The sequence below is a fragment of the Thunnus albacares genome, chromosome 2 (assembly GCF_914725855.1).
Source record: "Thunnus albacares chromosome 2, fThuAlb1.1, whole genome shotgun sequence".
NCBI lineage: Eukaryota > Metazoa > Chordata > Actinopteri > Scombriformes > Scombridae > Thunnus > Thunnus albacares.
In genome coordinates this window covers 13,346,173-13,372,961 of record NC_058107.1, presented here as the reverse complement: position 1 = coordinate 13,372,961, position 26,789 = coordinate 13,346,173, and the positions used below count along the sequence as shown (strand labels likewise).

The 26,789-nt window shown below is 40.2% G+C and overlaps 1 protein-coding gene across 1 annotated transcript in view; it reads left to right on the top strand.

Annotated features, from left to right (window-relative positions):
- The window catches only part of si:dkeyp-14d3.1 (transmembrane protein 132C), a 118,822-nt gene that overhangs the window by 46,360 nt on the left and 45,673 nt on the right, over positions 1-26,789 (top strand). Inside the window, exon 3 of the mRNA XM_044366481.1 lies at positions 14,969-15,115. Within this exon, the coding sequence (XP_044222416.1) occupies positions 14,969-15,115 (147 nt within the window). The remainder of the gene's footprint in view (positions 1-14,968; positions 15,116-26,789) is intronic.

The window sequence follows — 26,789 nt, the reverse complement described above, 5'->3', positions numbered from 1 at the left end:
TCAGCTTTCCCGTTCTGTTGGCAATTTACTGTCTGACGTCCCCATCTCCTTGCTGCTGAGCAGAAGACGCGAGTGTCAGCTACATCCATCCTCCTGAGCCTTGGTAAAATGCCACAATATCTTTTTGCACAAACTGCAGCACTCCACTCCCGCTGCAAAGCGCGGAGACCCGTATGGTTACAAGCAGCTCGTTTCAGGTCTCTTATATGCTGAGGCCTCGACATTGTTTGTCTGTTGTATGTGTTTTAAGCTGATGGCAGCTCAGGGAAAACCTTGAACTGTGCTGTTTCCTCACTGCAGACAGACAGCAGAGAAGGTATCGCGTATAAATATTGTGGGGAGGTGATTTCAAGCTCCTTTTATAACGGGAATGAGGCGAGAATGAAATTCAAACAAAGCAAGTCTCTAAAAGGCAGACGGTTGATAGTGTATTCATGTCACACATGAGCATTACGCAGGGCACCTTGCCATCTTTAGATATCATACAAGAAGGGCAGGTCGGTATCTTGCTGCTAGTTTGTAATGTGAATCTACTGCAGTCATTAGACAAACAGAGGCGTGTTTGCTCATTGCAAATTTTCTGATAGAATCTGATCTGTTCACAAAAAAAAAATCTTTTCTGTGGCCTTTCCTTTAACTGTGGTGTGGTGTGTTATTTGCAGACATGTGTGCGCAGATCCACACACATACAAGCTATAAGCTATAATACCTCTCTTTCATAGTTCAAGGTTGTCACTGTATGGAAGAATTTCAGCACAGACATTTCAGCAGTGACAGCATTGGCACTTTGTAAACAAGTAGTATTAATTGTCACAGTCTCATTAACTCACAGTGTATGCCGAGTAAACAGCCTTAGTTAAGGTGAAATGAAGCATACCACAAATAATGTGCACTTAGCAGTGAGTGGAGAGAGAGTGTGGGTGTGTGTTTGTGGGTGTTCTACCTCAAATGGATTGACTCACAGATGCTTACAGACAACAAGTGGAAATGACAATTGAATGTCAGAGAGCAAGAGAAGGGGATGAACAAAGAAGATGAAAGAGAATGGATAAATAACCTAAAAAAGAAAGAGGCAGAAGGAAGTAGAAACTCAACACTTTGAACACTATCCCTCTTTCATTTCCTTCCCTTTCTCTTTTTCTGCTCAGCCCTATTCTGACATTGAGACAATTGAGACAAATGGTTATAAATCACCTCCTTTACTATCACAATTCATTGTATAGCCATTTTGTGCCCCCTTAATCCACATAGTACATGACATCCACTTACTAACAGACATGTATGGTGCATGGGTGCATCACCAAGCTTCTAGCACAATATATTTAGCTTGGACACATGGATAAACTATGCTGTGCCACTGCCAGGGCTTTAATTTTTAGTTGATTCAACATATTGTTATTTTCTGCCCCTTCAGGACAGTGGAAACATGCTATAAACACAACATTGATATATAATCACCTTTAAAAGTTGATATGTCAACACTGTTAGCAAACAGTTTACACATCCAGCAGATATGAAGCAACATTAGCATTTATTTTGAATCATGTTTCTTGCCTCAGGATGAATGCAAGCCCACTTTTGGCTCTGTTTTGGTCTCCACCAACTCTAGAAGGAAATATTTGGTCCTTTAGCTGCTAAATACTTCAGCTAGTTGCTAACATTGCTAACTTTGAAATACTGATCATAGCAGCTTTAGTAATATGTATGGTACTGTGACATACTATGCCTTAGTCAAGATAATTTGTCTACTGTCACCTCAGTCAGTGTTTTCTACATTTCCCAAAATGCCTTGCAACTACCATCTGATCTTGTAGTGAACGAGAAACCCATGTACCTTCTTGAAAATTCGATGTGTGTCAGGCTGCTGCCGTTGGAGGAGAAATTGGTCGAATGCCTCTTTCATGGTGGAATTCTCTGTGTACGGGCCTACAAAGACGCCCTCATTCTTTGATTCTGCAGAGCTTTTATGCAAGATGTGTAAGATTTTAAATGCTTTAGGGCAGATGTTTCTTTTAAAGATATTCAGAAACCTGGTGGTGGTGATTACCTTTGTTTCAGCTGTGTTTTTTTTTGTATGACCCGCTGTATGTTGTCATACTTCAGTCAATTTTAACAAAGCAAGAGTTGATTCATGTCTGCAACACTGATTATAAAAAATCAAATGCAAGTGAAACACACACACGAACACATGTGAGACCAGATGGAGCTTTCTCCTTTTATGATGGCACTGCAGTATCAATGTGTGTGTGAGGGTGTATGTTAGAGTGAGAAACCTGAAGGACACTTGTCCCTGGTGGGATGGTACAAGAGCCTTGAGCCTTAAGACCTCTAGGGTTGCTGCTCTGACAGCTGAGTCTATCAGCTATCCTCAGCTCTCTGACTACATACACATACACAGACAAGAATACAACTTCCACTGCCCACTTCAATACAGTGTCACCTGGCCTGTCATAGGCTCTGTCACCTGTCATTCACAGCTGAGTAATGTATTGTCAAGTGCACGGGCCAAGGGCACCGGCAGCTGTGGTGATAATTAACTCTGCGGATGACCTTTGAGACATATAATAGGGGTCAGCACACCCCACTGTAATTCTGGCATTAGGAAAGAATTGGAACAATGTGATTAAAATTACATACTATAGGTTTCCAGGCAGTTTAACAAATGTTATTTTTGTGATGTAGAAAAATATCAAAATTACAACTAATACAATTTGAAAGTCAAATTTAAAAAGCTCAGTTTTTGTGGTATCATGTTGGCCCAACAAGTCAATGGTTATCATTACCTACTTGACCAGTGCACGTTGTGACTGTGAATTGCAGTCTTTCATAAGTAGCTGGCATTACTGACATTTTATCACGTTAGAGAACATTACTCATTGTTTACACAACAGGTGTAGGTCAACTGTGTTTTGGCAGCGCTCAGCCTTACGAACATGAAAAGGAAGAAAAAAGACTTGAAGTGTAAAAATACCCTACTGTGTAGACAAGCCTTTAGCCTTTATGACGGACACATTTGATGATAGCCAATCACAGTCTAGTATTGTATGCTGTAGCACTCTCACATCACCACAAGGACTGGGACAAGAGTCTAAAACAGCAATAACATGATACTGGTGCTTCTGATGTAGCAGTGGTGCTGTTAGCAATGCAGTCACAGACATCATCATCACCGAGGAAGGTGACAGAATCAAGACCAATTATTTCACTCATCTCAAGATCACTTTCTTTTGCAACAACTCACAGACCAAATTAGCAACTAACTGGTGAAAATAATGGAGCATTTAGAAGCTGAATATATAGCATATACACTTATACAGTATATTTGTTTCCTTTAGGAGTTGTCAGAGACCAAAACCAGAGCTAGAAGGAGGAGAAATATTGGACAACTGTACAGCTATAAGCTAATGTTGCTTTGTGTCTGCTGGACGTGTAAGTAACAGACACGTGTGCCACAACAATCTTATATGTTGATAACATGTCAGTGTTGTGTTTTCAGCTTGGTCTGCTCCCCCCAAGCATCCAAAAAAATGTTGTTTTTTCAATTGTAAAGAGTGAAGATCATTTATGTGTAGCAGTAACAAGAAGTCTCGTGTTCACATAGTTAATTTCTAGGTGAAGAAAAATGTCCTTAACCCAACTAATTCTCTACTTGAACAAGTACCAGTTGGATGACAGAGTTTCAGCAGTTTAGGTGCCAATTCTGCAGATACGAATTGAGTCTTTAATAGACTGCACTACTACTTTCTCTCTTTGCTATATTTGGGTGTTAGTGGCTCTCTGTGGTTTTGCATGATTTGAAAAGTTGTGTCGTTACATTAGCGGCCCTTGTCTCCTTCTAATCCTATTTGCCTTGTGGTTGCAAACAAGGTGTCAGCATAGCCACTCAGCTGAAAGAGCAGGGAATCCATGCTTTATAAGAAGCAGCCTTAATTCAATTGATGTTACTGGCTGGCTTCAATGGATTTTACCTGGTGAGTGTAAATTAAATATTTTAAGGCATATCAACTGGCTGCAGCCAAAGGAGCAGGTGCAATTTTCATTTTGTGAGCATTTGGTAACGAGATGGTGACCTACAGGAAATTATCATTTATTTCTTGAGTTCGATTTGTCCCTCTTGCCTGTAGTTTGGGCTGTAGTGGTTCTTAACCACTGCTGTTCATTGCAAGAACACAGACTCACACACACTACATACACATAACAGCATCCTTTTCTACGCCTCAGCCCTCTCGGCTCCAGTCTCGTCTTTCTCATAGAGAGGTAGAACTCTTTGCTGTGTCATCTCATTGAGCCTCTGAGGTTGTTATTGTTCTATCTCTCAGTGTGTCGATCTCTGTGCAAGGTGGGTGGGCTGTCCTTCCCCTGCTTTCTCTGCAAAGGTCAGTGAGCCATGAATGAAGTTGTGTCGATCAGATGACTGACAGCTACTTTTCATCAAAGCAGCTGTGGGCGAGTGGGGCGAGTCCTGGGGCACCCGAGAGCCTCCTGTTTCTCTGAGGATTCTCCAATACTTATCAGACTTACTGACTCATTGTGTGGAGATATGACCCTGCAGCCTGCACTGATCTAGACTCTACTAGCCTTGTGATGAGATGCAATATACTTGTAACAGTAGTTTATTAGGCCTTGGAGAGAGGGGAAACAAAAACAAAAAAAAGTTGTCAACACAACAGTGTTCTAGAGCAGCCTCGTCTGATGATCCACACACTCCAGCCTTTGTTCCTCTCTGTTCATTTTTTGCCCTCTCTCCTCTCCTCTTCCCCTTTGCCAGTTTTATAAACATGGTTTGCATTGATTTATTCTCTTCCACCAATTAAAAGCAATTTTGTGAGCATTAGAGTAAGCCATGCCGGGGGCCGTTTACTGCGGCAGGCTGTTCATTACCTCATAGTGTGTGTGTGTGTGTGTGTGTGTGTGTGTGTGTCTGCGTGTGCATCTCTTTGCGGGTGTAAGCGTGCCAGCTTGTCTCTGTGTGAACTCCTGGGTGCCTCTGTTATGCTTATTCCACTCTGTGAATATGTCTGCACAAGCATGCGTGCGTGTGCAAACGTGTGCCTTTCCATTCATGTTTGGGTATCCATAAGCAGATGGATGCGGGTGTGTTTAAGAGATTCCCTGCACGTGCAGGGCATTAGTTCTCTGTTTGCAGGCTAAATCCTCATGTTGTTGAAGCGGTGTCAGTTGCCTCTGCTATGACACAAAGCATATCTTTTACCAACTCCCGTACCCCCTTGGGAAGGGGAGATATGGGGACGGGGCGGGGGATGAGGGGATGTGTGAAAGAAGGCAGGAAGCTACTGGCTGGTGTAAATAACCCTGGGCTCAGGGGGAAGGTTAAGAATCCAATGCCATGCTGAATACTAAGTGCTATCCCTGAAGGACCCAGTGCCCCAGCACCCACCCTGTCCTCCCCACTCTGGCAGAGCTCTGTGCCACCATGCCAGTCATCACATCGACGTGTCAGTGCTTACAGGTCACTATTTGTCAGGCTGTATGACCGCCATCCACCCTGTTGATGGACACTTGCTGTGTTAATATTGCGTTGGTGTACCATAGGTTGCAGACTGAATGTTTTTTGGTTTCAGTTGGAGAACATTTTTAATCTGAAGTAAAAAACCAGGCAAAGCCTGTACATTGAAATCACATTTTTCTGTATTTTTTCCCTTAAGTGTGACATTACATGGAAATAACAAATTACTTTGGTGGTTGGAATCCATCAATTCAGTTTAAAGATTCGTAGTCACTGATTGTGTCATGTGTTCACTTTATTCTAAGCTAGGCATCACAGCTCAAATGCACTTCAATAAGTACAACAGTAAGTGAACACATCGGCTTTCATATCGCTGCGACATTCAGTGCTGATTCTGTTCAGTAATTTGTTCAGTCTGTTGCTGGTTCAAGCTGTTATGTTCAGTTCAGTACAAATCATCATGATTGTTTCTGGGGCTTTTGCAGTCTTTTAATAAGCTTTTAACGAGGGAGTAATGTACTGTGTACCATGGCTGAGCTGACAATGGTTCTCTCAGCCATCGGGAAGTGGAGCTCTTCTGCTAAAAGCTACATTCAGTGACAATGGTGACAGTCAGTTGAGATGGAAGATTTAGTGTTTAAGATCTGTTTGTACATGCACTGTACACCTGTAGTGTGAGAATAAAGACAAAACAGATGTCAAAAACTCAGCACTTTTCAGGCTTCAGTCTATTGTTGAGTTGAGGACGAATAAGGTGTGCCACCAAATTGTGTGTCAGCTATCGGCAGTCACTGTGTAGCCACCCATTCATAATCATATATAATCAGTAAAATATAATAAAAATAACACAACCTTTCACTGCATCAAAGTATATCAAATGATAATATGGAAATGTTTCAAAACCCAATAAATACATTTGAATTTTAAAAAAAGTACATTGAATAATTACACCCTTATTTTTGTCAAATTAATCATTGCAGTGTACTAGTTTGCTGTTGCGGTTATGTGCAAATAGAGTATGCTTGTTTTCAAACTATTTTTTATCACGTGATGTAACTATGGTAACACATTGTAGCTCTGAAAGCATTTAGACAACTTAGATAGATAGATATTCTTTTGAAAATGCCTTTCAAGGCTTCCACCTTTCACTTAACACTGACACGGAGTGTAGTACTACTATGGGAACAGGTCTGTGTGGGGGCATTTGTCCATACAGAGCCATTTTAAAAAGTATGGTCTTTCACTAAATCAGCTGAGGTAACCTTATTATTCAGGATCCTCACCTTGGTCACCTTCATGTACACACCACATGAAGCCAGAGATGAGACATCCATGTGTGAGCAACAGAGACAGAGCCTTCAATATAGCGTCCCGTTTACCATTTCCTCCGGGCTTGCAACTATTTATTCCTCCCATTTTCTCAAAACTGGGAATGAAATGAAAAGGAGCAAAAGAGGGAGAAAAAAGGGAAAACAAGTGCACGGGTAAATCTCTTATGCCAAAGGCAACATTGTGACATTATCTCTTCGTCTCAGCTTAACAAAGGCCTGTTCCTATGAGTACGTGTTTCGATGTTTTTTCGTGTGTGTGTACATACATGTGCGAGCATGCGTGACAACACGTGTGCATGTGGAAGATGGTGTACATGTGTGTGTGCATATTTGCCTGTGCTTGTGTGAATTTTTTGAGAGTGTTTGCTGTTGTGCTCAGAATGAAAGGCGTCGCGTTTACCTATATACATGTGTTCATCTGCAGATTAGCCTGCAGCTGCCTGCCTGCCCCCGGTGCAGGAATCAGTGAAAATACACACTTTCCAGCAGTCTTTGTTGAGCTGCACTACCTGCTCACTCTGAATCAGCTCCTCTCAAATGCAGTTTAATATCCTCCAACAAGGGATAATACTGCAATTCAAGGGTTAGAAGAACAACTTCACAAACCCAGAATTTGAGCCTGGTTTGACTGCAAACCCCATTTAAGTAATGAAACAAGAGAGGAACGGTTGTGCAAATATTTTATAAATCTTAAAATATCTTAGAAAACTCCCATTTTAGTATTACTGACTGCCTCTATTTCTCCCTGCTTCCTTTTTTCATCCTGCATGTTTTCCCTCTCTTGCTGTGCTCTTGAATGTCGTGAAAATCCAATTAGGTGAACACATTCTGTGAGAACACCACAAAACCTCACTCCACGATAGCAATCATATGAATTCTTCATATGGGATTTTCAATGCTTCCTCTCATTGCTCACACCGTGTCTACACAAAAGATAGAGTAATTGGCAAACAGATCTCCATACAAAATGCCTCTCCCCCCTCTTTTATGGCCACTCAGCATAACAATGGGTACTTCTGTAATCTCTGCTGTGTGATTCAGAAATGAAAAGCCAATGAAATGTTCCTCCTGGCATGTAGGGAACACTGTACTGTAGGTAGAGCATGTTACCAGCACTTTAGTGGCTCCCCAATTGACACATGAGCAATAGGTACATTGCAATTTCTTGTATTGTTTTAGACTCCTTTGGCAGGCTGTAGCACTTCCTTGTTGTTGTAATAGCTAAAATAGGCCTGTCTACTGTAATAAATGCTAATATTTACATGGATACAGGTGGGGAATCCTAAATGCTTTCTTATCATTCATGTTGACATTGTGTTGCTTAAAGAAAGTGAGCAAATGAATAATTCATACTGAAAGAAAGGGCTGATGTGAACTGATAGCGAGGATATTATGTTTACCTGACCACGCTGACAGACAGCAGTGAAGGTCTGTCCCAGATGCATACTTCTATCACAGCTTTCATAAAGCTGCACTCAAAAGTGCTCTGTCAGTGCATTACATTTCAATCAATTTAGCTGTTGTAATTCAATTAACATTTTATGATGATTTTAACTGTTCAAAACCTCTGAGCTGAGTTATTTTGGTCTCTTGTAGCATTTAGTATCGCAGCATCTGCTTTCCTTCTCTGCTGGATGGTCGAGATGAGCAGCACAACAGATTGATTTAAGTAAGTGCAGGTTGCACAGTCACGCTCTGTGCCTGCAAGACACCGACTCAGTTACTCAGTCTTTTCCCCGACCTTCTTCTCTTACTCATTTTCTTTGTTACTGTTTTTATGTCTATCTTCTTTCTAACATAACTATGGGCTTACATGCAGTATTTATTTTCTTTCTCTTATCTTTTAAAACAAGACGTCTACTGCCACACAGCCAGCTCTGCGAGCTAAATGCTAACATCAGCATGCTAACATGCTCACAATAACAATGTTTACATGCCAAAACTAAACAGGTCAAATGTTTACCATGTTCTCCATCTTAGTTTAGTGTGTTAACATTTACTAATTAGCATTAAACACACAGCACAGCTGAGGCTGATGGGAATGTCATCAGTTTTGCAGGTATTTAGTCATAAACCAAAGTATTGGACCAACTGAAGTTCTGAACTGATGATGTTGCTAGATGACTAGTCAGTTCAAAGTCATCAGGATTATCTGGGAAATATAAATGTCTCAAAATTCTGTGCCAATTCATGGTAGATATTTCACTGGATAACTAAAACCTTTTGACCAGCTGGTGGCGCTTGATGAAAAGTCAGAAGATCACCAAAGCCATCAGGATTCGCCCTCTGGGGATCATGAATGTTTGTACAAAATTTGATAGCAATCTATTTAAATGTTGTTGAGATATTTCAGGCTGAACCAAAGTGGTGGACCAACTGACTGACCATGCCATCACTTGAGCCTCACCACAAGCATGGTTAAAAATCTCTTTACACACTCATATACACTCATAAGCAAACAAGCACAGACTGCCACTCAATGGTGTAATAGCTAAGAGGGGGGGTTGAAGGGATAAATCCATCAATAATACCACAATGTATTAAAGGAAAAGGTAAATATAAGACATTCAACCCCACTATATATCAGCAAACAACTATTGCTATGTAAAGATATGGTGAAGTAATGGCGTCCTGAGCAGAGAATAAAGTCACACTCCCTCTGTGTGTCGTAATCCCAGCTTCTCTCTTCTTTGTTATGATAGCTGGTTCGGCGGCGCATGCAAGTTAGTGCATGTGAGTCCCTCACTGTCCTCCTCGCATCAACATGGCAACTGGGTCACAAAATTTCTCATATTACAGCTAAACAGTACACTAAAATATGTTCCTGAAAACATTTAAGACAAGAAATAGGCAATGCAGTAACAGAATCTTGATCCATATTTGATCAGCACTGCCTGGTTTGACAGTTTGATCTGAGTTTTCTTTTTTTTTCAACTTTATTGATTAAAGGACGTACGCATTTGTTTAGATCTGAGATGCTGGTGCTAGTGCGACATCTAGTGAGGCTATATGTCATATAGTGCACCTTTAAAGAAACATTACCACCTGCATTCACTTACAGACACGCATACTGACTCACACAGTAAAAAGCAGTAAAAATCCTTTTATCCTTTTTTGGATTTTGTAAGACTTTGCAAAAGTTTTGTGTCCTATTGTACAATGCCGAAATAAAGTAAGTCTGTTTTTATTTGACACTTTGAGATTGGAGTGTAGGCGTTTGGCCTGATTTATTTTTTTGTTTGCCACTCTGTATGTGTGTGTGTTCTTTCCAGTGTCTGCTCTTGCATCAGTTATAATCTACGAAGCAGCAGACTCATAGTTGAGTGCAATGGTTTTTAGACTGTTCCATTAGCCGCCAACCACAAACCATCACAAAGTACTCCTCCCGCTGTCTCTCTGCCATTCTGCCACACTGTAGCTTCTCTTTTTCCCTGTTCCCCACTGAGCTCTTGCATTCCCTGCGCACTGTTTATGTAGGCGGGATGGCACAATAAAATAGGAAACGCATCCACAGGGAGCTTCTGATTGTGGATGCATATGGTCCTCCGAGGAGTCACTGGAGAGAAATGGTCAGAATAGGTCACCAACCCTGTGATGCGTGCGAGGCGGGAGCAGCCCGACAGAGCCAGATGGAAGCAGGTCACTGAGGTAACTGGAGTTATGCCCGGGTCGCGGAACATAGACCACTGGCTGGGGACTCCCATTATCATCCAGCCTCGACCTTATTGGATTTCTCCTGGAAATGTTTATTTCTTTCACTGCCCCGCTGAGAAGTAGCTCTCCTACTTATCTCATCACTATTTATTAAGGGAGCCCCTGAGGAGTCCAAGCAAACAATCAGGTTTGAGGGAGGATGGGTGGTAGAGAGACAGAGTCGAGAGAGAGAGAGAGAGAGAGAAAGAGAGAAAGAATGAGAGGTTAGAATATACACCAGTTGCAGCATGATTTTCCTCCCTTTTTATTCACGAAAAGGGTCGTGATGACATGAAATGGCATTAGAACTGGAAATGGACTGCTCTGTGTTCCCTGATTATCACTGCACTACCTGCACCCCCTTCTCTTTGTTCAGCTCACTTCAGCTCAGACCTACTACAGTGCCGATGAAGACTCGTCAGGCTCTCCTATGACTGCTGACAGTGTTGAGGAGTTGGATCTAGTGTAACTTTAAACTGTCAGCTAAACACTGTTACCTTTTTACACTGTTCCCCTTCTTCCCTCCGTGGGCCGTTGTCTCTTTACTTCCCCTTTAGTTGTGTTTTACTTGGTATTCCGAACATTCAGCCTCGATTGTAGCTGTGTGGCTTTGCAAGAGACTTATTCAGAGACTGAGGAGAGCACAGGTGCATTGGTATAGAGTGTTTGCTTCTCCTCCTTCATTTTCAGCTTGTCAAACTTTAAGAAGAGTTCCACCCAATTTTTGTCTGGCTTGCCCTTGACTTCCCTCCAGTCCTGCACCGCCATACAATAGAGTTTGGCTTTAGTAAATGTGTACATAAGACAGCAAGGTTAAGACACACATATAAAGATACACTTTAAAGCAAAATAAACAGCACTGTGCTGAACAATTAACCCCCGTATACATGGACCTCTTCAACAACTCACTGCAACTCTGCATGGTTCCTGATTATTTCTTGCATGTCACATTTAATTTTTGCACTCACCATTTCTTGGTCCATATCGCAGTCCATATTTCCTTTGTACAGTCAATATTTCATCATCATTTTATATCCCATTTCAAAACTATTATTATTCCATTCTGTAAATAGATTTAAAATTTTTCATTTAATTTTGGTACTTCTTTGTTTATTTCATTATTATTATTATCTTGCTCTTGTTATGTTTTTATTATTCTAGGTTTGTGCGAGCAAACGTTCAAGACACATTTTTTGTACGCTTGCATACTTAACTAATAAACAGATTCTGATTCTGATTCCCCTAAAGCATAAATCACACATTTTTTCACAGTGCACAATGTATTTTAATAAATGGTCTCAGCTAAACATTAGTCTTGATAAATATGAGGATTGCTTAGCTGGCTATATCTTAAAAACTGCACTTTTTGGAGGCATATATTCCCCAGTTGAGGTTACATCATGAATCTAATACATGAATCTTGTCACTTGTATTAGATGACTGCTATTTAACTTGCAGGACACTCCTATGCCGGCTGGTTACAAGGCCAAATTGACCATTAAGTCAATAAAAGACACTTCAACCATACTCCAACAACTGCTCTGTGAGCTTGGATATGGTCAGTGGAGTAATGACTGGTTCCCCTCCGAGACTCAACTGTGTTTAAAAAGCCTGAAGCCTCACTGGAAGCCACTGATAGACATCCTGATCACTGAAGTGTAAAGAAACCAGATACAAGACCCGGGTGCTCCCGTCGGGACCGAGGAGGACTGTGCATGAGCTTTTTTTGTTACAGTTGTATGCTCACTGCCAGTAAGTTCTCCTCAGCACTTCCTTTCACTCTGGCTGGAAGTGTGGATCTACCATTTAGTTGAAAATATCCAACCTTGGACTGATACTGTTAGCTTTTCTTTGTGATGTTCTGTGTATTCCAGGACTAGGTTATGGTGAAGTGTTGTAATTTATTTTTTGGTGTAGCCACTTTTCCTCTGCCTGCCTTGTCTAAAGTAGACAAGTTGAGGTGAGCTGCTGTTCAAATATGTTAAACTTTAGCAAGCAAGGTTCCTGTTGCTTTCAGTCAAAGTAAAATGAATATAAATACAGCATATTAACCAATTAGACTGTGAACACTAGGTATCTTAAAGGTTGCACATATATAATATATTATGGCTGCTTTGTATTATGAGCTTTTGATCCTACTGTTGTAGGGAAAATATTTACATTTTATTCCTCTGTCAAATATCCAATGAATAATAAATGATAAAATAAGAATACTAATAATACACCACTAAATAACAAAGTTGATGCAGTAATTCAATGTGCAATACAGTTTTTTGTTTATTTATTTATTTTCACTTATGTCATAATAACCAATGGAAATAATGGTCAAGACTAAAATACAATACTGTAATACTGTATACTGTATACTGTAAAGCACTCATAATGTAACCAAGAGCATATTTTCATTAGATTGTCCCTCTATGGTAAAACCCCCGCTCCTCTCACCTTCCACATCCTCAGCTGTAACACAGGCTTTCTGTTACATGCTGTAGTTTTTAAGCCTAAACTGAGATAAGCCTGATGACATCATCAGGGTTATTTTCTCACATGTGGGGCGTCAGGAACAAAAATGTGTGTCAGGTGCAACAACAGCTTGTCTGATCCCATGTAGTGTGTCATAGTGGAAGTCAACCACATCTAGGAAGTATCTGGGATTCGCATGTCAGAATTCTTTTGTCTTCTCGCTCCTAGTTTGACAACTTCTACAACATGTTCCGGGACGTTGAGCCATAGTAGCAGATCACTCTTCCGTATACAGTTGCAAACACGGTAAAGGGTCTGGCTTTCACGCTTATAGGTCAGGAGCAGCAAACCAAATCAATCACACCTGTGGATGAAACATCACCCCCCTGCACACATACATATACTGCACACCTACAACCTAGTATTTGTTGATACTGACAGATGGAACAGTAACCTTATTGATCAACTACTGTATGTCACACAAGTCGTGAAAGACGGCATGCAATAATAATTGGTCAGGGTCTAATGTGTAGTCTGCCATGTCTCTCGTGTCATGGCAAGAATTTGTAACTCTGTGATCGCCCAAACCGACACAGGTCTCATCTCAATAGACAAAAATATTTTGTATTCTGATTTCGGCATGAGACTCATTGTGGCAAAATGTATAAATGTCTATAAGGCATCATTTATACACACATGCTAGATAGGGAGGCAGCTGGCAAAAGCACATCAAATCATCCTGGAAGCACTGCAACACAAAAATACAATTACATGGACACATACACACATAGAATACACACATGCACACGTGCATTCGGAGTGACCCTTATGTGTAGTGTTTATCTTCATTCTTATAGAGAGGGAAAGCATACCATCTGTCACATTACCCATTTTCACTCCGAATATAACCCCCTTCACAACACGATAAGACATCACATCAAAGAAAGAGACTTGACTGGAGAGGGCAGATATATTCATTGGCATACAGACAGAAAATCACATAGTGCATGTTTAAGTGCAGCAACAAATTCAAGATGAAAGCAAAGTCCTATCTTTGGTCTCATCTGTCAACCTGGTATGGATTGGATAGGGAAAGTGATTGGCCCTTCTGTTGTAATTTAGTCTTCTCTTCAATCCTGGAACTTTGCTGTCACCTTCAGACAAAATCACACAGGCCTTTGACCATGTTATGTTATGGAACATTAGTCTAAATCTATTTTATGTCAACACTTTCACCCGAGATCAGTCTTTTTACAGTGAATATACTTTACAATATGTTTTACCTTTGAGGGAGTTTTTCTATTTTTTCTTCGACAGACTTTCTCCTCCTTTGTAGTCCACCGAGCCAAGGATATTGATGCTATAATTTTGTCGTAGTCAAAGAAATCCTTTCATAATGTCCTTTTCAGACTGCGAGAAAATGAATCTATTACTGAGGAAGGTAAAGGAGAGTGCCATAATGGGATGGTCACATCCCACTTATACCCTTATTTTATGACAAACAGCACACTCACCGTGAATGACAGGTCCCAAAGTGTCAGAGAAAAGTTATTTTTGAATTTTTTTTATATGACTGTGTACTACTTGGAATAAAAAATAATTCAGTTTCAGCAAAAATTGTACATAAATACTTGTTGTATCAGACTATTTAGGATGCACAAACTGCTTATTAAAATAGCAGCTGGTTTGATTATTTGATTGACCAGTGGAACACATAAGATAACACACATGTTTAAAAAAGTCAGTTGTCCTCTGGAGAAACAAAAACAGTGTGATCAAAACCAAGATAACAGCTGGGACATCTTTTGAAGTCAACACAGTGCAGTGAACCATCTGGATAATGTATTGCTAGACAGAATGAGGGAGGGAAAAAATCACTGTCTTTCTGGACGCAGCTGCCATACATGGATCAGCTGGGTACATCCAATGACTCTCTGAAATGAGGATCTTCTTGATAACAGAAGAGAATCATTCTCCCTTGTACACTCACACGCATGTCTTTCTTTCTCCACAGAGTGAAGTTGAAAGAGGGAGTGACGTTTCTTGGGGCTCGTCCCAGCAACCCCACTCAGTGGATAGTCAGCCAGGATGTGAGGAGCGAAGGCCACCGTGTGGTGACTCTCCACTGCCGCCGGAAGGAGTCCAGCTATGATCAGCAAAGGTCAGCAGATAAATTACTTCACTTTAAAGGAGTACATCAAGTCACCTGGTTACCTTTGTAAAATATACGAAGATATGAATGTGTCTCAAGCAGACCTGTCACGTTTACACTCTGTTCACTGTTTTTTGTAAAAAACAAAACACTTACTAACATCTATATGACCTCCCCTCCCTTCCCTACAAGCTAACTGATGTATTACAGTACCTGCATTAATCACCTTATAAAGTTTATACAGCAAACATGCTATCGACCAGTCATCTATTTATACATTAGGAATTATTTTGAGGCTGTGTTTCTGGCCACCAAATATAAGTCCAATATTCACTGTCTTTTTAGATTGGTTTTGCTCTCCAACAACTCCTGAGGGAAATATCTGGCTCTTTAGCTGCTAGATGCTACCATATACTCACCAGCTATTTGCTAACTTTGTCTAACTAGCTAGCTTTGACTGTCTGCCATTTACTGCTGGGCGGATAGCATACAGTGGGTTTATCAGTACTTTTACACAGAAAATAAGCAAGCAAGGTTGTTGAGAGTGGAAGGGAAAGTCTGTTAAACCAAAAAAAATGAGCTGAAAGATGCTAACATGCTCTGTTTTAGCATCGTTTTAGCATCAAGCAAAACACTAGAGATGAGGAGAACTGCAGAGTTTGATGATAATTATGACTTTCTTCCATTGTTAATATGAAAATAAACTGTTTCAAGTGAATAAAATGAATAATCATATATTGATTGATAATAAATAAAAACATATAAAAACAAACTGTTCAGTGATTTAGGTTGGCTAAAGCCTCCCACTGTCTTCATATTAAGTTTAAGCTGCAAAAGTAGTCCTGTTGTTAAAAACAATCTACTTTTTTAGTGTATTTTTGTTTCAGTTTTATGCAAAACCAACTTTACTAATTTACCTAATTTAATTAAGAGCTGCTACACATTCTTGTTTTGTCACTTTTCAATGCTAAGCCATTGAGTTATGACCATCATTTACTGTCCGATATAGGTTTTGTAATAGCTCAATCTCCTGAAACTTTCTTGTATTTCTTGAGACCATTACCAAGTGCTGCGGCTGTTCGATCACATTTTGCAAGAGATACACAGGCACTGAAACACTATGAATGGTTATCTAAGTGATATCCCCCCTACTGAAATGACACACTTGACTTGACATAAAGGCCATGGGATCTGTCTGTTGAGACCACTGTGTGGAAGGAAAAGTTAATAGACTATTTCTATATCTCCTCCTCTTCCTCCCTTTCCTTCAGCCCCCACCCTATACACACCCCCCCCCCCCCCCCCCCCCCCCCACTCACTCTCTCTTTCTATTTGCATATTTATTTTCTCCACTGCCATAGCCTCAAAGTTGTTTTGGTCATTTCCTATCTGTATTCATGTCCTTTAAACTAATCTGGCAGATAGGGAAGTGATTGCCAGCGCTGGGAAAAAGGTTGCTGTGATAATTATGTGCTGATTGAAGGCCTTTGTGTGTTTTAATGGTTTTTCCTTCTCAGATCAGGAAGTAGTTTTAATAAATCTAACTTTCTAGTGACAGGTGTAATTTAATGGATTAGAGGCAGATTTGGGGTTGGGAAAGCTCTGCTTATTTGCTCTTTAGCTTTCGTTCTACTTAGCAAATTCTAAACCACTGCCTTAAGAAAACAGGACACTTGACATCGTAACTTCAACTTTATAATCAAAGTTGTGCAGGGGTTATATAAGTGTAGAGGAGTGTATGAAACACATGCAGTTTCATTCTGGTTGTCCTGTGATTTGTGTAGACATGCTGCTATTAGTGCATCACTACCAGGAATGATTATAGTGTAACTACAGTGCTACAGCACATAAAACAAAGATAACTGCGCCTGCCATTGAATGGTTGTGGCTGTAAAATCAGAAGCAGCTAATAAAGATTTTCTTTAATAGACATCTCATACAGCAATTTGTTATGTGATACTGCAGTGCTACATACAGACCAGCAGCTGAGATGTGTCATGCCGGTTGCTGATGGTTACACTCAGATGTCAGTGGCAGACTTTTACGTGGGCTCAATATTTTCACTTCTTAGAACATACAGTAAGACTTTATTTGACTTTATGAGCAGTCAGTTTCAAACATGAGCTGCCCTGGGAACTCAAAGTCGCCTCCGCACTGAAACTTCTTTCCAGACCTTTCATTCACTCGTGTAATAACTTTTGACAGCTCAGTCTTATAAATAGAAAGGTTTTGGGAGCCTGCAAATAAACGGCAATGCAAACTCTGCTGCTGATAATCATTACGTCTGTATCTGCCTCATCCAACCTCTTTCATATTGACCACAATATCTGTACTCTCACCTGGGAATGATTTCTGTTATGAGATTCATTGTCAGTAAGGTATATGTATGAAGCCTGAACTCCACATTGCCTCTTTTTGTCAACCGTTTACTGAATTCTCATGGAAATAAGCGTGTTTAAAGGTAGAATAAAATGTTCTAAAATCCAACAAAACTACTTGCCAACCAGAGTTTGTGAGGATGCTGGCCAAGTTCATCCATGTTGAATTCCTGGCCTTCAAAAAGTAATGTTCTCACAGATCGAATATACCATGCTTGTGCGTGGCTCTAAGCAGAGCTGCAGCATCTTGAACAACATAAAAAGGAGCTTTCAGCAAACTGCAGCAGTGAGCAGCAACACTTGGCAGCTGGCTCCTCCCTCCCTCCGGAGCCATTCTCCTCCTTCATGCAGGTATTATTCTCTCTGCTCTGTCACCTCACCTTCTCTCCCACACACACACACACACACACACACACGACTGTAATAAAACCATGTTTTATTGATTTACTAAGTGAAGGAGCCAGAGACAAGAGTGAGCATATTTAGTCTAATCCGTGCTGTTTGGGCCATGTACGATGGACTGCTCCTTAATCCCCACAGCTGTCAAAGTCACTTCAGAGAGAAGACCAAAGACACCCCGTGATGGCTATACAATACACAATGCTCCAATTTTTCTTTCGTCTTGTCCTCCCCGGTCTCAGTCATTTCAATGTAGCTCTTTTAGAAGGGGATTAGACATAGCTATCTCATCTGTTGAGCTGTCATTCAGTCTGCTTTCTTCTGTCTCCTCCTTCCCTGAGGATAGGAGGATGACGAGGTGTGTGAATGCTGTATAGGTCAAACACATGTGGATCCTGTTTGCTGCATTATTTTTATTTTTAACAACAGGGTGAATGTGATTTTCCATTTATGTTAGCTGACACTGGATGTGCTATCTCTGCACTAAAACTCAGACAATGCAGCGTTTGTTGCTTCCCTTTTTGAGCAACTCTTTCTAAAAGTACAATTTATTTAACCCCCTCGATGTTAGAGTCATTTTTACATCTCTTCTTCTTATCTTTAACAGAATTTGCATCTCACCCTACTCTCACGAGCCATTCACTGCCAGTCTGAGCTGAAAAACCTGAAAGTTGATCACTCTACATGGATTTTCTACCTCAGCTCACTCAAAGTTAAGCATTTATATTATATCATTTGGCCTTGTAGTGTTCCCAGCTTTTTATTATTGTAAGTACTCCCTTTATCTTAGCATCTTCAGTCATACCTAGTCAGAAAAAATGGAAAGCTGGAGGAATTATAAAATGAAACATCAAGAACATCAAGTGTTCTGAATGGTTTTCCCACACCAACATGACATGGTTATAACTGCCACTTAGCGTACACCTCTTTGCACTAATGTTTTTTTCTCAGTCCCAATCTTTGCCAATACTAAGAAGTCAGAAACAGGCTCAAGGTTAAGTGCTCTTGAAGGTTTTTGTCTGCCGACTGTTATTGTGGTTTCTTTGCCAGTTGAAATGGAATTCCTAAATATATATATATATATAAAGTTTCCTTTTTAAAATGGCTATCTCGGCTGGTATGTGAATCATTTTCACATCAAAAGCAAACAGTATGTGTCCATCGATGGAAGGGCAGCAGTGGCTCAGCTGCCCAGGGTGCACAGCTGTTAGTAACTGAGTTAATGACACCAGCAAACATATATGTCATCAGTAACAGCTCTCATGATTGCAGCGCGGTTGGATTTTCATCTTGTCACACACACATACACACACTCTAGGACTGAAAATTGGAATCAGAGCTCAGTCTGTCAGCCGTTGTACAAATGGCCCGTTGGCACTGCCACTGGACCTTGGATTGCGGAATGGACGAAAGTGTTATTGAATGTCTCTGGGACTGCTAATAGAAGCCTGTGTATGTGTGCCATGATTGGAGCCCAGCGCCATCGCAAGCATGAAAGCACAGCGTTACTGATGGGTCAGGTGTACTGTATGTGCAGGTTCAGTCAGTCACTTGAAGCTGCTCAGCCTGGCCAGCTGAGTCTCTCCTTTCCTCCAATTCACAGCTGATGTCCCAGCCACACCCTCCTCTCTGTGAGTACGCATTTCAAAAATGAATAAAATAGACATGCTGTTGTGCACTTGCACTCGCACTCACCCTTCAAGCTGACATATCATCTGCTTTACAACTTAAAATAACAATATACAATATTTTCTCCAGTATTGATCAAACACCGCATTGGTTTGCAGCTTTGACATATTTTGAATCTCTCTCTCAGCCCTGCAGACATTGAAATTTTTCTGTGGTATTGCAAACCTGCACACTTTGCCTTTCCCTGACTGGCGGCATTGAGCCTAATACTGAGGTGACAGTTTTTCATCAAGGGGTGCTATACAGTGTAAAGACGGGTTTGGCTTTTGACTGAAAAATACAGAGCTGGATTCACCCTACAGGGAATGCCACCAAACAGCTGATGTCAGTTCTTTTTAATTCAGTGAAAGAAATCTATTGAGCATGCAATAATGAGTTATAGCTGTCCAGGATTTTGTTGTGAGATGTTTTAATGAATAGTGAGATCTGTTCCAGTTGCACTGTATCACAACTTAAAGCTGCAGTCAGTTAAACTAGTTAAGATTTTATCGCCAAATCACACTGAATAATAAAGGACTTTAGACAAAACACTTTGGATTGAGTCTAAAATAATCATAGCAGATCTGTCCTGCTCTGTATTTGATGTGGGGAAGTTTATACTCCAGCAACCTCAGCTAAACTTGCATTAGATATTATAGATCAGAAACGACTGTACTTCTTAAGGAAACTTAAGAAGGCAAAACTCCCATCCCAAGTTCTTGTTAACTTGTTAACAGAGAAGCAATAGAAAGCATCCTGACTGGAAACTTCACAAATTGGTATGAGATGTGCACGGCACAAGACAGGAAGGCTCTGTAGCGGGTGATTAAAACCACCCAGAACATCATCGGTACCCATCTACTGATCATCAGTGATATCAGTGAGGTGAGGAGCCTTCACAGAGCCCAAAGGATACTAAAAAGACAGTACCCAGTCCAACCACAGCCTGCTCACCCTGCTGCCGTCTGGCAAGAGACACAGAAGTATCCACTGTCGAACCACCAGACTGCAGAGCAGCTTTTTTCCTCAGGCTGTGAGACTCCTTAATTCATCCACTGCACTCCAATATAAGAAATAATTTTATTTTTATGACTTATTATTTATTAATCCATTTATATAATTTCTGTTTTGTGAGTAGCATAAAAGGACTACAAACTACATTTTGTTATACAATCTTGTGTTGTAAAATGATAATAAATGAATCTTGAATCTTGAATCTTAAATTAAACTATGCTTTACTTTGAAATGTCAAAGTAAAGCATAGTGTTGGAAATACAACATAAAAGCATACAGTTAACCACTGTGTTACATGTCCAAGTGTTGTTTTCCTATGTTAAGCATCCAAGGGTTATGTTAGAACAAATAGGCCAACATTTTAATTGCATTTACTACAATAGTAGTGATAGACTAACTAGCTTTATCTTGCAATACATGAAAAATGCTGCCAGTTTTATTATTTCTATGTCTACATGGATCATCAGCTGTTGAGGTTGAGGACTTTTTTTTTTCTTTTGCTTGTGAAATATAACTTTATCCTAGCATTACATTACAAATTGCACATTTGCCATGCAAGGAAATCATGACAAACGTAGCAACAGTAATTAAGGGGAAAGGACTTAGTAAACAGACAATTTTTTTGAAATGTATTTTCTTGTCATTATGAAAATAGGCTACTTAACTGAATAACGGATTTACTGTAAATTACTAAGATTTTTTGCCTTATTTATACACCTGACTTCCTGTGATTTATATGAGCCTGCATGAAGATAGATGACAGCATTACGGTAAGCATGCACTTAAAGCCACATATATATGTAGATTATTTTTTAATATCCCATTATATTCAGAGGGGAACATGGCACCCTTTCTTTGACAGCTTCAGATTCTCAGTGACGGTGCTACAGTAAATCAAAAAAATCAAAACGAGTCTCTATAGGAAGGGACAAAATTGCTATGTGCAGTACACATAATATTGGCTGAAGTGCACTCTAGTAGATTGAAAAGTTCACTTTGTCACCATTAATGGCAAGCCCATTCAAAACAAAAGCAGTCCTGCTTCCTCAGCATGTCATAAGCCATAAGTGGAGGCCTCAGTAAAAGTGCCATGTCTGGGCCTTGGTAGTTCATTAAGACTGTCTGGGTGCAGATGGATCTCCCCAGTGAGCCACCACTTCATTAATCCCCCACACCACACCCAGAGGGGGGACAGCCGGCAGTCCACTCATTATAGCCACTCCACAAGAGTGCCAGTCCAAGTGGGAGAAGGTGAGGTGGGAGTGGCATACGCGCTGTATATTTAAATATCTTCTTTAATTTTTTTTTTTTTTCAAACTTCAAACAGCCTCATTTTGACCTGTTTTATATTGTCTAGAACAAATCTGCATAGAATTAGGATTAATGTAATTAATCAGTCCATTCAACATTCATTTCACTCTAAAGACACATGACTTTTCCTTAAAAGCAGGCTTGTAAATCGCATCAGTGTGAATGGTTAGGATCCCAGAGGGGAGGGAAATCATACAGCTATGTAAAAACGAGTGAGATTTGGCAGGGACCCCACAATTCATCTCAATTTCAAAGTCCAGAGAGACTTTAAGAACATAATTATTTATAGTTTGTGACATTCACAGCAAAACTGCAATGAAACACAGGGCCCGAGATTGCTTTGCAGTCCTCAAGGCCCCTGAAAAAATGTTAACCATACATTCTTGTATCATTCTTTGCCTGATATCCCACAGGGTCTGAGTTAAAAATTTGTGTTCACTTTGCTCTGTTAAAGTGAAAATATATACTTACATCAAAAACTAGATCAAGCATTTGAAACAGGGTCACTGTTAAGATAAATGTATGTTTTTACAATCAGTACATTGGCAGAACAGTGCTACTTCTGTGATGTCAAACTTGATTGGAAATTAGGTGCTAGACCATCTTGACTTTTTTTGTTTTTTGAGGTGCAGCAGCCCTGCAAACAGGCCACACACACCGAAGGCTTTAATGCTGTATAATGCTGCATAAATCAAGGCTGAAATGAAATAGCCCAATTACATTAGGGGCAAACAGGAATGTTAACTTGACAGTCTTAATGCTAACACCCTTAATAATGAATCAGCCCTATTCCCTGTGGCCTCCATTTACTGTAAACACTCACCGGAGCCTCATTGGCAGTATTTACCAATGCACAACTGTCTCCACTGCTCTATTTATTTTTTGTTCATCTCTTAATAATAGAAATGATGTGCGTTCAGTGTTCGTGTATGACAGCCTAGACGTGTCACAGCTTTTTCCGACACTCATTTTTTATCAAGATGGAGTGAATGCTAGGAGTGTTATTAGGTGCTATAATGTAAGGTTGATGAGAAAAGAACATTCAAATTGCATTTAATGGAAAAGATGTGGCTTGGTTTCCTTTATCATGACCAGAGCAGAGATGTGGCATATTCTTTGCCTTCCCAGGACAGCCAGCTGATTACAGCAGTCAGCCCCGATTACATCTGACTGTTCAGGCTGCTCCTCTGTTCCATTGCCAAGGAAACAATATGGGGAAATAATGTCCCAATGTGCCTCATTGCACTTTTCCCCCAGTTCACCAATCAGACAGTAATAACACTCTTTGGGGAAGATCTGATATGTACTGTGGGCTATATATGTGCACCAGGTGAGCATGAAGTTGCTAAGATAACCCTTTAAAACATATTCATACATCACATTGCATATACATTGCGCTTTCAATAGCTTGTCAGTGATGATGGATTGCATGGTATCAGGCATTCGCTTCAGTCACGCCATGGCGGATGCTGTCCATCAGAATATTTTTGTGGCCAGCACCATGTGGTTTATGGTGTATGTGTAGAGGAGAGACAGATTGAGGTTTGCATGTGTTCCTGCCAGTTCATGTGTTTCAGATTTGTGAAGGTTTATGAGTGAATATCCTGCTCTTAGAGGTTAATCCTCTGGAGGATTAGACTGTAGCCACCACTGTTTGGACGGTTGCATTACTGGAGTTTTTTTTTTTTTTTTTTTTGTTCTTATAGTAAACCTGTTTTTGTACTTAATAGAACAAATCAGTGCTTTTTTATGGTCATTACATTTACATTATTATTTTTTTTTTTTTCCACTTTTCTTGTGCAACAGTTTTTGAAAAAAACAAAACTGAGTAGTCACACCACACATTTACATTTACATTTATATCTACAATTAGTCTTTTTTTTTTTTTTTTTTTTTAGTGTGATGTTTGTTTTTGGTGTTTGGTGTTCACTAACTTCCAAAATAACAACCTGACATGTGTTTCTGATTAGTTACTGTCACTTTGGGATAATTTTGGCATCAAAATGTATGTAATATGGATATAGATGTATGTACAGAATGATGTTAATAATTAATTGTGGATGTAAATAGTATTCATACTTATATGCAACCATTTTTAAATCATGTTTTTGGTAACACTTTAGATGACAGACTGCAAATTACATAATGTCATTTTGAAAAAAACAGGGTAACAGTAAATTACTCACTGGGTATCTACACCAGACCAAAAGACACAAGGCAAAAAGACAACTTTATGGTCTTGTTTATTTTATAATTATGATATCCTTTTAAAAAACAAAAAGTTGTACAAAAGTATAACGTGTACAGTATTAGGCAACAAAACATAAGGCTAAACCAGGAAGGAGGGTGTATCCAGACTGCTATAGCCATCATTTAAGCAGCATAAGCAGCCAGATACACATACAGTCACTCAGGGAAAAAGACTATTTGAATTTATTGGACAATGTATAGCATAAAAAATATTGGAAAAAGTACATGAGTAATTCCATCTCTGCTACTGGCCTTTACCTTTTGGTGACAGTACAAAAACATCAGGGCAAAAATTTGAAAATGTGGGAAAGCTTTCTTGTCACAGTGTAAGTACAAGGTATACAGACTGTGAAATAAAGCAATCACTCATTCACCCTTTTTCCAGTGTAATTACAAAGTCTGTTCCAGCTCCTAAATGCAAATTTGTTAGCCCTTATTCCTTGTACTTCTTTCTTTACGTGCTGGTAGGTACCCAGTTAGTATTTAATTGATACACCATATGTATATAATATTTACACAGTCATTTGTGAGCTGTAATGTAAAACGCTTCCCTCCCTTTTTTTTTCCTTTAGGCACCTGAAAGAGAAGTAATGACTTTGGCTCTTTTATCAACCATATCTGTGATTTTAAAATTAAGTTTAACCAATGACTAATTAAATAGACTGTTTAGGGTGTTTTCCTCCTTAATATATTGCTCATATTCATTAGAAACAAAGCTCTAGCTAGCTACACAGTTGGATGGGACAAACCAACTCCTCTCAGAGTTTCCATCCTCCCTCTGTGAAGAATCAGGAGCCTTTGGGTTTGTTTTGAAATCCTTCAGTGTGAAACAAAGGCCACCAATAAGCACAGCATGGACGCAGCACAGACAGATGCAGTTTTGGTGAAATTAGACCTGTGGTTGGATCAAAACAGTTGCTGTGCTCGCTGCAGGTAGCACTCAGCCAGGGAGGCAAAGTGGGTTGAGATGTAAACATGCAATTGTCTACAGGCATTCTGACAAACATAGTGGTTGTTTCTCTTCTAATTACATCTGTAGAGTCTATTGAACTCAGTCTGGATTGCATTGCAGTGAGGTTTCCCTCATTCATCACTCTGGCTCTGATAAACAACAACACAGCAGTGAGAATAAGCCCCACTTGTCTTTAATATCGCCATTCAGATTTCACTCAGAAACTCTTTCCCCACAGATTTATCTAACTGGATAGGCTACAGAAACCTTGGCCTGCAGTTGGCTCCAATTAACCTCAGTTTAGCTTGGCCTTCAAAATGATTGGCTTTTATACCAAAGCCTATTCCTCTCAAAGAAATGCCTGGTCTGGCACCCTGGCTGTCTCATTCCTCCAACCTGCATAGGAGAAATATTTAAATGAGCCTATTAAAAGAGACCCTAGGCTGTTGAGAAAGGTGTAGATGCAGTATTTGGAGAAAAAAACCACAAGAATGGGTTGCAAATGATGATAAACTCAGCGCACGGAACACAAATGGACAGTTCTGCTTTAAGTCAAAAGCAGATTCAATCAACCAGAAGACAAACAGAAAAGGTACGATGCACATCCTCCACCTGTGCATGCTAACACTGACAAGCAATCTTTGGCTGTCCTCTGTTATCATTCCTAGACTAACAAGTTGAAAGCAGAACTCTGCCCAGCTGATAACATGCAGCGAAAAGTAGGATGCCACACCTCTGCTGCAGCCCAGCGCCTGTTCAGCAGGACTTACCAGCCCTGACATGTAATCAGGCTGTGTGTAAACCTTGGTGGGCCACAGGGGTATCAGAAGCTAGACCCTGAGCGCTTCAACACAGCGGGACCAGCGGACATGTTCATGCCTCCAGATGAGATGCCACACTTTGTACATGTCACCTCTTCCACCTTGAACCTGCACACATAAACACTCAGCACAGACTCGTGCTCATCCACACACATGTACAATAACCTTAAGTGTTACTGAGGCACCAGAATCTTGTGGAGGTCACACTAAAAATACATCCAGCATCTCCGGAGTTAAACAATGACCTTTCTACCTCCGCTGCTGTTTGTGCCAAGACCATATTCATGATTTATCGTCATTAAAAGACCTTGATGCATAATGTAGCTGCATGTTTTTCTCAGCTGATGTGTTTGTCAGTGACGGCAAAGTCACAATCGCATTTTAGTCATGTTGTGAGAGCGGCTCACGCTGATGCAGTCAGACATTTCACACACTTGTCGTTAGTCTATCACAGTGTGATCTAACTCAACCCTTCACCGCTCCAGGATCAGCCCTCCATCTCTCACAGGCCGTAGTCGGTGAGCAGCATTGAATCACTGCGCTGAATATGTAAATGAAAACCATTAAAGCTCTCTTTCTTTAATTAGTCTTTAGATTTCATGACTGAGTGCTTCCAATTATGGATCAATGTCTCATTTCTGCACACAGACCCCTGGGTGTGTGGAGGCAGTTTTTCCGTTAACAAAATGCTTTATAATTTCTCCTCTGCCAAGACAGCCGCTCACATCACACTCCTTAACTGCTGATCAATGAGAAATTCTGCTGCTGTAAGCCAACCGATATATGTATTATGTGCACTGGTAAGATTTCTTTTAATATTAACATGATCGTATTTTAACCAGTATACAGTTTTATTTATAAAATGCCCCGTCTGAATTAGTGCTGTTGTT